At 38.9% G+C, this 14,149-nt stretch overlaps 1 protein-coding gene across 3 annotated transcripts in view; it reads left to right on the forward strand.

Annotated features, from left to right (window-relative positions):
- Positions 1 to 14,149, forward strand: part of RBMS3 (RNA binding motif single stranded interacting protein 3) — a gene marked incomplete at both ends in the record, with an annotated part of 444,014 nt that overhangs the window by 369,980 nt on the left and 59,885 nt on the right. For all 3 annotated transcript variants that reach the window (XM_080610082.1, XM_080610080.1, XM_080610081.1), the window contains one exon: positions 7,550 to 7,596. In XM_080610082.1, coding sequence (XP_080466208.1) covers positions 7,550 to 7,596 — 47 coding nt within the window. The remainder of the gene's footprint in view (positions 1 to 7,549; positions 7,597 to 14,149) is intronic.

Below are 14,149 nucleotides of genomic sequence, written 5' to 3' on the forward strand. Positions count from 1 at the left end.
GTAATTTACCTCTAAATTACAATTGACAGGTCTAGAGGAGGGTGACATATCTCAAAAAATATTCATTAGTTGAAAATGCATCTGGGGAATGAAGAGTAGTTACAAATTGAGATCAGATTCGATTAAAACCTGCAACTTAAATAATCTTTCATTGCAGATTTACTGAAACTTTGGTTTGGTTATTCAGAAATAAAATCTTTTGATATGTGTATTTAAGATTTATCTGGTAGAAAGGGAGAAACCTTTGGTACTTCATTTGCAAATTTCTGTAAAATTTGGAGCATTTAAGTATTTGCATTGTTTTTTTCTCAAGGAAATACCACCACTGCAGTATTGGTTCATATATCACAAAAGTGAATGCACCACCAAATGCAACCCCCTTGTCATTTGATTTGATCTGATGTTTATAATTATATTTAATAATTGCCACCAGTAATTCTTCTGTTGATTGCTTTCTTGCTTCTGTAATCTGGATTAGACTTTTGTTTCTAAATAGCCAAGAGATTAATCTCTCTTCCTACTTTCTCCCTTCATCATTTATCACTGGTGAAATGTCTAAACCATTAAACATAGTTTTAATTCTTCTTTAAAAAATAAGATGACCTACTAGTTTGTGAATGTTGCTTTTGTTAACAGTTTCTCTTTTTATCTTCTATTCATCACAATTTTGTCTAATGCAAACTAATTTAAAAAGAAAAACATACAATAGGTAATTTGAGAGACTTCCTGATTTTTTTGTGAAGTCGGTACTAGTGAAGGGCTGAAACAGTTGATGCTGGTGCCAGTTGTTCCTTCATTGCCAGCAGCAGGTATATAGAAATGATTAGTAGATTTGTGCCAGGCCCATTTATAACTTAGACAGAGATTTCTATTTATAATTCCAAGGAGACAGGTACTACTTCCATAGTTGTCTTCCATAAGCCTCAGTGTTTAGGGCTGATGCATTTTACACATAGACAAATGATTTTTTCTTTTCTGTAGGAGACAATTTCTAGGCCTGTCCAGATATGCAATAATACCCAAATATTCAGTAGCAGCTGAACATGCAGACCATGCACATTTACTGTACTAGTATGGAAGTTAGACATTGGTCAGTATTTTGCATGCTCGTTTTCAGCCAAACCTTAGTTTAGCAGAGAGGAATTGAACCTGAAGAGAAACTTACACAGTGGGAGAAAGGAAAAGGGCAAAAGGTAACTGACAAATAAATTGAAAAGATACAGTGCAATGAGTTTAACATTTCTCATTGTCACAAGATGCTCTCATTGTAGGCAATGCTTTGAAAATGTGCCTGAGAGGCACAAATGCCAAAGACCAGTTTAAATTGTTAGATTTTGAGCTCATAAAGCACATAGAAATATTTTAAAACAATGGCCTATGTGAAATCTCTGGCCCTGAAATTAGGATTTTAAAATGGACCATTTTTACTACTAATAAGGGCTATGTTTTGGTTAAAGTAGAATGAGGATGGCACCTGCTCTCTGAGATCAGCTTTCTTAGTTTTCATTTTGGCTTTGGGTTTCATTCTGTGGTGAAAAATGTCATGCCATTTGCCCCAAAGATTTTCTTGCAATAGGGTTTTCCTCAAAATTCTGCTGCCAGAACAGTGTTTTCTTATTCAGAATAAACAGATGCTGGAGACAGGGGAAAAGGGAAAAGACATACCTTTTTCTGCACTCTTTTGTATCCGTGACAAATACTTGATGGTCTGACACTTTCAGTAGTGCTACAAACCATTCTTGGAAGTCTTCAGCCCACTGTAGCACACACATCTAGTGTGCAGGTGTGACTATAATCCACAGCTGATTTAACATTGGATCAGATTGATGGCAAAATGGGTGTGCCAGATTCCCAAAAGCAGATGGTTCATAGACCTGAAGATGGCAAGGTTAAACAGATGAGTTGGCAGTGCAAACAGACTAACTATATTATAGTACATATGTCTCTGTTAGGAGAATATGATCCTCTTTGGAACAGAGTGACTCAACCCTTAAACCAGAAGCTGGTAGATCAGACTTCCAGTCCAGTTCTGTAGGACAAAAAGGGTTTCTTGTCATTCACTTGGGTATCTGAACTTGTCATTGTGTTTATCGGCCCAACTTCTGACCTGAGGTTCATGAATCACTTCCCAAGTTCAACCTCAGTATTATGTATTTTCACTTCCACAACCACTCTTTTCTCAGAACTTGGAAGCTGCTTAAGGAGCACGTGTCGCTGGGAAATGCTCCATTTCTTTCATATGCATCTATATATTTAAGAGGTGTCACATTTGTATTCTAGATTTCTCTTCTAAAAAGGAAAGACTTTTTTTCAAAATTAAATTCAGAAATATGTCTAATAATGTGGAATATTTCTGACAGAATTGTTTAAATAATCAAAGGAAGGAACTCTGCCAAGGTTACTTTACTGTTGACTGAGCTTTTTCTATTAAATCAATATTTTAAACGAGTCTCATTTGGGTTCTTCCGCCATCTCTCTTTTCCTTCTTCAAAGCGTTTCAGTCAGAGTATCTGCTGTCGGAGCAGAAGAGATCCTTGTGCTGTGATGCCTGGCAGATATTAGCAGTGGTAATAAACAAGTCCAGGAATTTCATTGTTGAAATTTCAACTGATTCCACTGTAGTAGCCAAGAAAACACCCATTCCCCTGGGATGGCAGCCATCCAGTGTGAAAGGATAAGGGCATAAATCAGAGTGGATGGGGAAGAGGGACTTATCTTCTGGTATAACTCCAACATAATGATATGTTGGTGAAGTTGTTCATGAAAGCTGCTTCCCAGCAACACAGAACCTAAAACACAACCTAAAATTTGGTCATTTATAGCTATGTGTTTGCTGGAAGCCAGATACTGGGTTCTTGTGAGAGTTTACAGAGGTTCAGAAGAGAAATAATAAGCCCACCTTATTTCACATGATATTGAAGATGTGATCATTTTTTCAATAATCACTCCACAACTTAATCATTTTTTTGAGAGATTTACAAATCTAATTTACATAAGCAATGCAAATGTGATCATCTAAGATTCTTTTTAATGAGGCAAATGTGTTCATTTATGTTCAACTCATAACAAAGAGATGGGGAAAAAAACCAGAAACAGAACACCTTATTTTTGCCTATGGAAAATTTTTCACAGTGAAGTGTTAAGTACAGGCCTTCAAACTTCCTGGGGGAGCCCTTGCCTTACAGAGGCTTTTTGTTATTTGCTACATTTTATTGAAGGAAAGAGCTTAAATTTAAAGAAAGATTCAGACTGGGTCTCTTGTTTTTAGAATCTGTTTGTTTATTGATGTCATTAATTAGAAAACTGCAGCAACAAAATAGCAAGAATCTTAATTCCTTTGTCTTGAGTTCAGACACTTTGATAAAAATTGGTGATAAGTAGACATATGGTTTAAATAGTCTTTTTAAAAAATCAGTATTTTAAATGAGCTGGTTTTATTTCTGTGTCAAGTGACTTTCTGAACAGACTGGTCAAGTAACCATTGAGAATGGTCTTTATTGTTATGTGTGGGACTGATAGCAGATACTAATTTTTTATTATTACTTTAAGAGATTGCATGTTGAAATGCTGAGGTGCAGGACCTCATTCAGTAGCTGAGCATATGCCCATTATCTGGCTCAGCGGCATAAAAGTTCTGTGGTTCAGCTGTTCCTTCATAGAAGATTTATCTGACAAATATTTTCCTAAAGCAGCATTCCATCATCAGTGCCACTCTCTGAGGTGGCTTTTTATCAGGAAGTGTCACTATTAGAAGAAGGAATAAGACCCTGTCCTTGCACTGAAACATGTGCATAACAGTGGATGAAAAGACCTGGAAGAAAATACTCTTCAGCACAACTGCTGTAGAGGCACCACCCAGTGCCTCAGTGTAGTTAATACTGCATTAAGCAGAGTGACAGCTATATTCATTTCTGGTTTTGACAGAATAAGCTGTACCTCTATCATGTGGAAGTCTGAGGCCAATCAATATTTTTTATTTGGCATTTTGGAATTCCTGTTTGTGTGCTATGGAGGAAAGTGCAGATAATTTTCCAGTAAGTTGTTATTGCGCATCAGTTTTTATTCCTGATGAATAAGGATGCTTCAGACCATATATCTTTCACTGGTCCAGGCTAACTGTTGCTTCTCCTGGGCTTCCAGCCAGCTTAATTTTGTAGGGAGGAATTACACAACTTGATGAGAAAGAAGTAAATAGTCCTCTGTTAGCAGCTATTTGAAATACCAGCTGTTTAAGGCTATTCAACAATGGGGGGATATTAGCAATATTACTGGGCAAACTGTAGGTGGTGTGCCATATGCACGTATGGCCACACAATGTGTCATGTTTGTCTGATGTGAAACCTTCATTTACAGGCAAATGTGGTAGTGATATATATAGTTGTCACTGCTGAAGTTCTTAACAGATTCTGATAATCTGTCATCTTGCAGTATGGATATGGAGCATGGATAAAATTATGAATGCCTAGACTTTCATATTTTGTACTTGCCAAACCCACAGTGGTGTCCATTATTCCTAGTACCATTACTATATAATGGACATGATGCTAATATATGTATCCCTGCCTGTGGCAGGGGGGTTCAAACTAGATGATCTTAAGGTTCTTTCCAACCCCTAACTATTCTACTCTATATATATCATGGAGTTGTTATATATACAGGTTGTCTGCAGGCACCCACATGCAGGTCTGGGGCATGAGGGCACGCTGAAGGTCTGTGCACAACCATGTGCTCAAATATCCATGAGACAAGTAACTGAAAGTGGCATAAACATGTGTTTGCAGGTCTCAGGTGCACACTGAGCATTGTTAGAGCTCCAGTAAAGAGCTGCTGCAATTTATCCTTTCTGCACCCTCATTCTTATTAGGATTTTTTGTCTAAAATATACTGTGGACAAAAATTTTTTATTATATTTAAGTTTTATTGGCTCTTGCGCTGGTTTTGGCTATGCTAGAGTTAATTTTCTTCCTAGTAGCTGATGCTGTGCTGTTTTGGCTTTAGTCTGAGAATAGTGCTGATAACACACTGACCGCTTTGGTTGTTGCTCAGTAGCACTTACCCTGATGGACTTTTCAGTCTCTCATGCTCTGCCAGTGAGGAGGAGCACAAAAAGCCAGGAGGGAGCAGAGACAGGACACTGACCCAAACTAGCCAAAGGGGTATTCTATACCACAGCACTTCATGCCCACTGTATAAACTGGTGGCAGTTACCTGGAAGGGCTAGATCACTGCTTGGGTCAGGCTGGGTATCAGTTGCTGAGTGGTGAGCAATCACATTGTACATCACTTGCATTTATTGTTTTTTTCTTCCCCTTCCCCTTTTAGTTTTATATTCTCTCCCCTTGTTATTTCTCTTATCATTATGTTTAGCAGTAGTAGTATTATACTGTACTTTAGTTATTATACTCTTCTTATCTCAACCCGTGGGGTTTACATTCTTTCAATTCTGCTCCCCATCCCACCTGGGGGGGAAGTGGTGGGGAGTGAGGGAGTGGCTGTGTGATACTGAATCACCATCTGGGTTTAAACCATGACAGCTCTCTTTTTGGATGAATTGTATACATTTGCATTAGTAATTAATGCAACCTTACCAAAAAATATAACACACTGGGAATATATAAGACATAAAAATTATAAAAACAAGTTGATCATCCCTTATAATTTTCTAAGCTACTTTATTTTTACATCAACATTAGCAGTGGTTGGGGTCACCCTAAATTTGACTCTTTGACATTTTAAACTTCCAGAAACAGTAATTTTTATTTTTCTTTGTATGAAATGAATGAACTTTAGAAAAATAGCCATGTGTCCATGGCCTTATTCTCATGAATTATCCTTTGCTTGGGAGATAGTATGTATTTTAATAAAACAATGGCATTTTCAGTAAGCAAAGTGTTTGACCTAGCATCTGCTTAAAAGAATGAGAAAAATATACGAATATAATAATGACATGAACATTTTTTTTTCTTGGCTACATAAGGTAATTTGAAGCCTACCACTTTCAGATTAGAGATTACTTTTGGCCTCTGGAATCTTGGACAATCTCCTCTTAGACCAGTGTGCAGCTGTCGAGCTAACCTGGCTCTTCTAGGAGTGCTGCCCATTCTCTGCCTGCTCATCACCAGGGCACTTACCCTGCCTGCTCACCTGCCTGCATGGGAGGTGGCCAAGCCCAAATGCTTCCTGACCTGTCTGAGTAGCCATCTGGAAGAGGGCAGATGCTGTTATTCAAAAGTACTTTGGTAGATGGGTCCAGGGGCATTAAGAACTCCCACCAAGAAGCACAGGCTCTGCTGTGTGGTTGGTAAAGCACCTGTCCTTGTAGCAAATGCTGCTGTCTTCTGTCTCAGGCAATAAGCATATGGTCTGTATGTCAAGTGGAGAGAAATACAGTGCTTTGGGGTGGGATGGTGCTGTGGCCATTTTTCAGCTGCTCCCAAAGGGAGAGAGCAGCATCTTGAATAATAGTGTCCTCTCCTCTCAGCTTCTAGCCCTACACAGAAAGAGATGTCTTCCCATCTCTTGATAGTGTAACATTGGCAAGTATTTTACAAAGGGAGGGGGTGGTGGAAGGAAAACAAAAAATCAAAGCAAATGCAGTGTGTGGGAGAGAGATTGTCACTTCCATGTCTTTAAGTACTGGGGAAGAAGCTGGTCCTTCCTGCATGACCCTGACTGCTGTCTTAGAGCACAAGGTAAAGTGAGAAATTCAGTCTCCCTGCCTTTCCTGCAGTACCTGTGGATGTCTTCTAATGGTGGTGGTGTTGACGGTTGTTAACTGGATGCTGCCAAATCCTTTCGCACACGTCAGCATCTGCTTGGTGGTGAATGGCAGTTGAAAGACTCTGTGTAGCCCATTAACAAATTCTTTCACTGTTCAGACATCTGAAGTATTTTAAAAGCCTTGTTTAAAAACTCAATCACTTTTTTTTTTTTTTTTTTTTACTTTTTTCTGTTTTTGGTTGGTCTTTTCTGCTTCACAGCCCACATTTTGTTTCTTGACTTGTGGTATTGAATTAACTGTAAATACAAGTGACAGCCTAGGGAAATGGTAGACTGGGGTCACGCAGGGCTTTACTTTTGTAAGAAAGATGAGACTCCTTCCCTGAGAAGCTTTTGTGAAGTTGGCTTTAGAATATTTACTAACTACCTGTCTCACAGGCAACAGCAAGATTTGGCCCTCTCTTGTTATGGTGGGCAATCAGATGTAAATGCCTTCATCTCAGTGGAGTTATTAACTGATACTGGTACAACAAAACCACCGGTTGCCCTAAACGTTATGGAGAGATGACAATCAACATACTGAACAGATCTGTTTCTCGGGGATCTCACAGGCAGGGGACATAGCCAATCTGTCTGTGCTGCTTTGGGCCATCTGAGCTTCCCTGGAGAATTTAGATTTCCATCTAAGCTCCAGTCAGCTTTTATTCATATTGGCTTAGAATATGTTTAATGGTGGTTTTTTGTTTTGTTTTGTTTTGTTTGGGGTTGTTTTTTTCTTTTTCCCTGCAGTAATAGTAAAAATCTGTTTTTCTTCCCTAACTATGTGCAGGCTGGCATGGCTTTGACTTATGATCCAGCAGCTGCTATACAGAATGGGTAAGGAATGCATGTTTTCTTATGCCTTTATAAAAATGATTTTGAATGCCATCTTCTGTTTTCTCTTTCTGTGGTGGAACTTATTCAGAAGTTAATTCACTCAGTCATATTTTGTCTGAACCATGTAATGCTATATTGTCAAGTTCTTCTTCTAGTTTTCCTTTTGTTTTTATGCCCTCTTGTTTGTAATAGCCATTTAAATGGGAAGTTGTTTTTCCTAATAGTTTCCATCTCTGTTTGGCAAACGCTAGTGGATGTTTTTTTTTAATCTGTCTCTGTCATGAAGTGGAAACCAGTAAAGTTTCCGTTTACTGACTTTGCTTTTGTTAAAATAATCATTGAAGATTCCAGCATAGTTAGGATAATAGATCTGTTACTTCATCTAGGGTTCTCTCTACAGGCTGGCTGGCTTCCATGGCATTGTCTGAATAGAAATGCCAACTAGGGAGAAAGCCTTAAATTAGTGTGTAAGCAAATGGGATTTAGGGGTAAAATTCTCAGCAACGCTCTTCATTTCTCAGCTACTGTTTGCTGACACGAAGCATTGTGCATCTTTTCAAATTTAGTAGAGATGTTACATTGTCGTGTCATTTACCTGAATGATTATATTACCAATTATTTCATGAGCTAGAAAAACTGAACCTTGAAATCTAGCTATCCTTTAGGTTAACAACAATTTGTAGAAAATAGGAGGTTCGGCCCTTAACTCTTGGACAATCAGTCTTTGATCAGACAGGTGTTTGATGATTATCAAATTCCATGCATGCTCCCATCTGTGTTCTCCAGCTGAAGGGAGGAATATATTGATATAGACGAGAATGGGTTTATTTGTTAAATATTTATTAGGGCACTGCTAGTCAAAGCATTTATGAAAAGAATAACATTACCAGTAGTTAAAAAAAAAAAATAAATCAATGGTAATAGTGTATTTTGCTTAAGTGCCCTTTACAAGCAATAGCTTTGTAGGACTCATGATAATCCCATGCTTTGAGGGAAGTGGCTAAATCAGAGAAGCTCAGAGAAAGAGGGTTTTTTCAGAGTTGTGATTTCAGGATCCTCTGGTTCTGTTTCCCTGTTCTGACCTTCCAAACACTTCCAAAGTCTTTCTTCTCTATCATCATATTTTTCAGCTGGGAACACATTATAGGCTATAAATAAAACCCTCACTGGTACATAGTCCACCAGAGTTTCATTCAGACAGCTGACTTTTATTTCTAATGAAGTCCAGCATGTCAGTTGTATGAATGTTTTAGGAACTGTAATTTGTATGATGCTTTGAGATTAATACCATCTTACTTCAAGAATCATGGTTCTGGAAATTGTGAAAGTTATCTCAGGATTAGACAGTATTTGTATCACAGAGTACCCAAAGTGCTCAGGTATTCAGGGTGTGCAGGTGGTTTGGTCACCCAGTTGTTTGAACACACTGTCACTGATCATTGGGAAAAGAAGTAGTACTCAATGGAGTATTTCAGCTCTGCAGTTTTTTAAATAACTCTTTTATTTGTAAAGCATGAAATAAACTACAGCACTGGATATCTCTGTAAGAGTGACAATTAATTACCACTTTGATATATCTCTTCTTTTAGAATGTCAAAACATTTTCAGTTTCATTGGGACAAAACCATCTCAGAAACATCTCCCACGAGAAGAAGCTCTTACTATTCAGAAAAATTGATTTTTCCACCAAAAGTTACACAACAGTTGCTCCACTCTTTGGTTGCATCTTTAAAATGCTGTCACCCGAGGATCACCAGAACCCTTTGGTTACCCAGTTTCTTTTTAGCTTCCCAGGTGTTCACTTTATAGTCTCTACATATCCCGTAGTCATAAATCTTTACTGGTTTTCATAAGCCTCTTTAATTGCAAGTACAATAAAAATCTAGCTCATGAGTTTTATTTTATCGAAGTCCAGGAACACCTCAGTGCTTTGCTTGTAAAATGTGCAAATGCAATTTTTTGCTTACTGACATAAGACACAGGTATTGTAGCAGGTGTGTGGCCATGCTGAAAGAGAGTTAAAGGCTCTTAAAAACTATGAAGTAAACCAGGCTAACTTAATCGTCAGTGAAGGGGTTTTAGGCAAACCTGCTGGCCTTCCTCACAGCTAGTGAGCAATCTAGAAGCGAGCACAAAACTGCTGCTTGCACCCTCTTGTTCTGATGGTGTGCCCACACCCACCCTGTAGTTAAAATGCTACATAATTAGTAAAGTAGGCCAAGCCATTCACGTTTGCATGGAGCAATGTTACCCAAAGATCTGTAAAACAAAGACCACTTCCTTGTAGCAAGCCTGTTGAGTGCAGCGGTCAGGTTAAGCAGGTGTTTACCTTACACGCAGCTCGGGATGTGCTGTGATAAGCATGAGTCACACAGTCCAGTCCTTTTGGTGCCCATCAGGATAGAGCTTGGTGACCTGAGACTGGAGATGGGAAATGTAAAGGTACCCAAGCCGAGGTGAAGATTCAGGTGAGGTATGAATTACCAATAAAACTTAAAAAGAAAGATTGACCACACATGCTGATGTGTAGTAGAGTCCTTTGTGGCGTTGATAGAAGCATTTTGATGCATGTAAATTGCTAATTCCACACAGGATTATATGGAGGATGGGAGCCTACTAGAGAGACATGTCTCTGCAGGTGTCACAATTCCTGGATTATATTAGGTTTTGGGTTGGGGCATAACCAATCCTCAGGGAAGGGTCTGGACTCTTGTATGTTGTCCACATGAAAAGGTGGGTTCTCGTTGCTCGTGGTGTAGTACTATTCACTTTTATTACTGTATAACTGCATATTAGCCTTGAAAATCTATAGCAGGAATAAAACAAAAGAGTGAGAGGCTAAGATTTTTTTCCTCATGAAGGAATAGATAATTTTCCTCTGAGTCTATTACACTGTAAAGCTTGATTCTTCTTTTCATTATATTGGTTTTATGCCCTTGTAACTCTGTTTAAGCATCCAGTGGAGTTACATTGGTGTAAAACTGATATAATGGAGTGGAGAATCCAGCTCATGTACCATAGCATAGCAGTATGAGATACTGAAGACGTGGTAACCATACACTTCAATAGATAAGCCCTTTTTATCTGCCAGTCTCTGTGCCTTTTTGTTTTACAATCAGCCTTTTCTGAATTGCATTTACAAAGGTTTGCAGGTTTTATTTGGGGAGTAGTGTGCCTGTTGTAATATGCTATTGATTTTTCAATTTGTGGTATTAATATTGTTTTGGTGATTTAATGTGCTCATACAAAGAACAAAATAGAGCTGTAGTATTTGCACTGGAAGGATGCTCATTTAAAACGTTCCTGAGGCTTGAGTCCTCTTGGCCGTTTGACTAAGATTGCAGTGTACTGCAACAGTTTAATATCTGATATCTAGGGGACTATACTGTGCGTCTGCTTACCAGTGGGCTCAATATTCAGATAGGCCTTTTCCATCTCAAACATCTGACTATGATGTGGCTTATTGCAACAGAAAATTGCTGCCTTGATAACGCTTTTTAATACTCTTACATTATGTGAGCCCCAGGATGCTATTTATGAAACTAACTTTTCCAGTGCTGCCCGCAGGCACGAGGCATGAACAAATGGTGTTTATCGCAGTGCAAATAGGATCTTGCTCTTGTTCAGATTCTGTGTGGAAGTTTGCACGTTCCGCCGTAGGATGAGAACCATATGGACTTTTTTTCCCTTTATTTTGGCAGAGAAATAACGACCAGACCTGACTACAGATAATGCAGTCCCCAAATGTGAACAGAGGGTTGATGCAGGAGGGGCAGTATGTGCTTTGTCTGTTAAGCAACATCTTAACACATTGCCTCTATGTTCCTGATGATGTACAGAGAATATGGCTCTTTTTAACTTCTCTTAAAAACATTTTCTTTTGAGCCCTTTTGTGGACCACTCCTCAGAAGCATCTAGGAACAGCTTTTTACCTCCTAGGGATGAGTTTTCCCTGTGCTTATGGAATCTGGGCATACTGATAAGGTCTGTTTTTAATACAAGGACAATGTCAATTTTGCCTCACCCCTGCCAACTGCGTTGCTATACTTTTGCTTCTAGCATTGCAATTGCACATGAGGAGCAGGGATACTGGATTGCACCTGCAAAAAACTGCATGGATGAAACTACATTTGTGGAAAATGCAGCTGAGATTTTGGAGAGCTCTCCCTAGAGCCCATGGGTCAACTACCACAAAGCCTACAGCTCTCAAAGTGCTATAATAGTTACTGTATATTTTAATGCCAGGGAACCTGGGGGTGTAGTTGAACATATCTAAGATGAGTCAAAGCCAGTATGACATATATCTCTTTCTACTCTTTTTTTCTGATGTACATATTCTGATGACTGAGAATCTTGTATTCCCTTGGACTTACTTATAACATGCATCTTCCACTTCATTTCATCTCTCCCTAAGCCTAAAGAAAAAAAAAAACAACAGGGAAAGCCTAGGATCAAATATGGCAAGGTCAGCAGGGGCAGATCTTGTTGGGATGCTCTAGGATTTAAACCAGAAGAGGCTACTCTTACATTTTTGGTCCTCCTCTCTTTCATTAGGTCCCCAGCATGTCACTTATGCCAATTACATATTAGGACCTTAACCTGTTCTTATGTAAATGGAGTTCAGGGAGATGTCTCTGTGACCCACGGGTGACAGCATGTTGAGCCCTCCTTGTGAGCAGGCGTGTGAGCGGTGTGTGGCTCCGACAGGTTGTGTGTTCCACATCTGCTTCAGACTGTCACTATTGACAATCTTATTCTCACCATACCACTGTACTTCATATGTGGCAGAGATATCTACCCCCTATTTTTAGACCCCTTTGGGCACAAGTGATGCTGTGGCAGGAAGACAAGCCTTTGTCTCTGGATATAAGGGATTCCTGGTTGGAAAATGTTTGAGGTACAGGCTGTCACAGTGGCTCAGGTTGTTAAACTTAATTTGTTATTATTAAAATTGGAATATATTAACTGGATTTTCTCACACAGTCATTTGCTGCATCAGATTTCCTTCCTTTCTCTTCTTTGATGCTCTGGTGCATGAATTTTCACACTCTAGCTGAGTGTCCTGATAGTGCATTTTATTTGATGCTTATTTGAGAACATTCCAAACTGCGACAGATAAATGGTATTGGCAGGGGTGTTGGAAGGGTTGTATTTTTCACATTATCGGAGTGTATATTCTACAAGCTTATGTACTATTCAGATAACTGCATTTCTAAGCTGAAACTGAAATGTTTAGCTGTCTGTCAAGTTCTTGGCTTAGAACACGTTTTCTGTAAATTTCGTAGTATTTGCTGGGATATGCTGGAGAGTTTATTCCAAAGAGTCAGCACTACTTCCAAATGGAAAGTTATTTCTTCCCTGTACTCATCTTTGTCCGAGCAGTTCATACATGGTCTGAGCACAGTATTAGTGCCAGGCTGGTGGACAGAATGAGAACAGAATTAACAAAAATGTTTGTGGCTTTTTTTTTCTCAAAAGACTTTTGGTTTTACACTGTCCTTCAGTTTAAGAGGTTTATGTGTGTTTCTATACATTAGAAATATTACTCATAGAGTAAATCCTCTCAGTCTGCCATTGACTGTTCTCATTTGCTGCACACAGCATTTTTTAGTCCATCTGCTTAGCAACAGCATAGCCAAAATGATTTCTGGTTAACTTCATCTGGGAAAAGACCCCTGTAACAGGGTGTAGATAACATATGCATCATGCTAATGCCATAGATGAACATGGCTAATGGTTTAAAAATCCTTTCCCCCCCTGCCCAGTATTGTATGAACTTAATGTTTGATACAAGCAGTGGGATACAAATCTGAGTTCTCATAATAGGATATATATAAAATTGGGCAAGGGCACAGTTTTAAAATAGTCTCTGTGCAAGCATTGTAAGGGCAGATAAATGTTCCTAAAATAGCAATATATTTCTATTAAACAATCACTCAGACGCCACCTGCTGCTTTTGGCATTTTAAAATCTTATTTGGAACAGAGAGAACAAATGATTGCTTCTCTGTCTCCCTCTCCCCTCCTAACTTTGAAGGTTTCTGCCCAAGCTACAGAGACAGAAGCCTGTTTTTTGGAGGCTATTGATTGGATGAAGTCAGTGGTTCTTTGAGCCTGCATCCAGAATGAATGCATCCAGTCTAAACTAGACTGATTAGTACTAAATCCAAAATGCCAGGGCGATCAGGAAATAGAGCACTTGTTTAAACACCAGTAATGGTATTTTTGTTGCATGGCTCTCATGGAAAGCTACTGTTGATTGCCTCAGTGTGGGGAGAAAAAAAACACACAACATCAAAAAACCCTATAAAAAGGCAGGAAGTGTAATCCACTGTTACAGAGAGAGCATATGTGCAAAATCTGTTACACGTAAGATGTGAACACTATATGAGAACGATCTGCATGGGATTTAGATCTGACAAGAACACTGCACAAGAGTGTTTCTTGGAGTGCAAAACAGCAACATTTTGACAGCTGTAAGACCACAAACATTGTTTTTCTTAGCAATTTTATTTTTCTGGCTTACAGTTAAATCTGGAAAAAGGGCAAATGCA

The sequence above is a fragment of the Psittacula echo genome, assembly GCF_963264785.1.
Source record: "Psittacula echo genome assembly, chromosome: 2".
NCBI classification, from domain to species: domain Eukaryota; kingdom Metazoa; phylum Chordata; class Aves; order Psittaciformes; family Psittacidae; genus Psittacula; species Psittacula echo.